Below are 1,276 nucleotides of genomic sequence, written 5' to 3'. Positions count from 1 at the left end.
GTGTGTGTGTGTGCGTGTGTGTGTGTGTGTGTGTGTGTGTGTGTGTGTGTGTGTGTGTGTGTGCGCGTGTGTATTAAGTGCATTTATTGGTGCGTATGCATGTCGGAGTGTGAATGTTGGTTTATTGCAGTGCAATACCGTCAAGTCCAATAGTAGTTAAAAGCAGCAGTGAGAGTTGATACGAGAGAAAACAATAAACGAACAGGATGGTAAGTGATAGAAGTACAAATAACATCACGGTGCACGTACTTTGTTACAGCAATGATGACAATATCAGCAACTACCGTGACAGTGCACAAAAAAGTTTTGGGTTGTCTAATGTAAGCTTTCACTTACCCGATTCGATTGTGGGTGAGCCTTCCATCGCGAGTAAACTGAAGTAAGTTCTGTTATTCCTCACAGTGACACTTTGTAACTTGAAGGAAAGAAGTTTTATCACTGACAACTCAGACCCTCAGTCAGTATTGCACAATTCCGTTTCTGGCTCTGAGCCTGAGTTTTTCTACCTCTTGAAAGAGATTCAGGATGCAAAAGTGTGAAAGATGCTAGGTTCCCGTCATATAAATGCAAAAATGTTGGGCGTAACGAAAACATGTATTTTTTTTTTCTTTTCTTTTTGGTTCCAAAGTTCACTTGAGGGGAACACATTCCTAGCAGGCCGCTTGTTCCACCCCCACCCCCACACCCACACCCACACCCACACCCAACTCAAGGTTTCAACATGCAGCTATGGCTATGTACAACTAGTGATTCGTTTCACAGCACCTTGGCAAGCAGCGCACTCATAAAAAAAGGATTCATATCAATCCGAACTAATTTATATATGTAAAAAAGTGTGTACTCAGAATTCTACATCAAATTCAGTCTCAATGCCATGACGATAGAAAAGTAGAAGTTTGGAAGAAATAGTTGATAGATCTGCAACAAATACCGCATATACTAATTTGAATTGAACTAGCCGAACTTGAGTAGAAGCGGAAGCTTGTAAAAGTACGCTCTCATCTTATCTTATCTTACGTCTAATAAAACCCCACAAAAATTAGAGATTTTCATGAAAGACAGCAGATTAATTAACTATAATAATATTATGTAAGCTTAGTGTAAGTATATGCAACAATCTACGCTGAAAGTGGTGTTGAGACCGGTTTCCACTACCTAGAATCTAGCTCACATAACAATAATACATAAAACTATATTATTACAATTGATCGCTTTTAAGGAAAAGCGGGATAACCCAGATTTCGGGGGTTTCCAGAAATCTTGACCTACATCAAAA

General features: G+C 39.4%; 1 protein-coding gene across 1 annotated transcript in view; it reads right to left on the bottom strand.

The window, feature by feature from the left end:
• LOC101851613 overlaps positions 1-931 on the bottom strand; it is a gene marked incomplete in the record, with an annotated part of 12,289 nt that extends 11,358 nt beyond the window's left edge. Inside the window, 1 exon segment of the mRNA XM_013089091.2 lies at positions 337-931. Coding sequence (XP_012944545.1) covers positions 337-364 — 28 coding nt within the window.
• Between the last annotated feature and the right edge of the window lie 345 nt (positions 932-1,276).

This window comes from Aplysia californica, unplaced genomic scaffold (genome assembly GCF_000002075.1).
Source record: "Aplysia californica isolate F4 #8 unplaced genomic scaffold, AplCal3.0 scaffold00871, whole genome shotgun sequence".
Lineage (NCBI taxonomy): Eukaryota > Metazoa > Mollusca > Gastropoda > Aplysiida > Aplysiidae > Aplysia > Aplysia californica.
The sequence above is the reverse complement of the archived record's forward strand: the minus strand, read 5'-3'. Positions and strand labels throughout refer to the sequence as shown.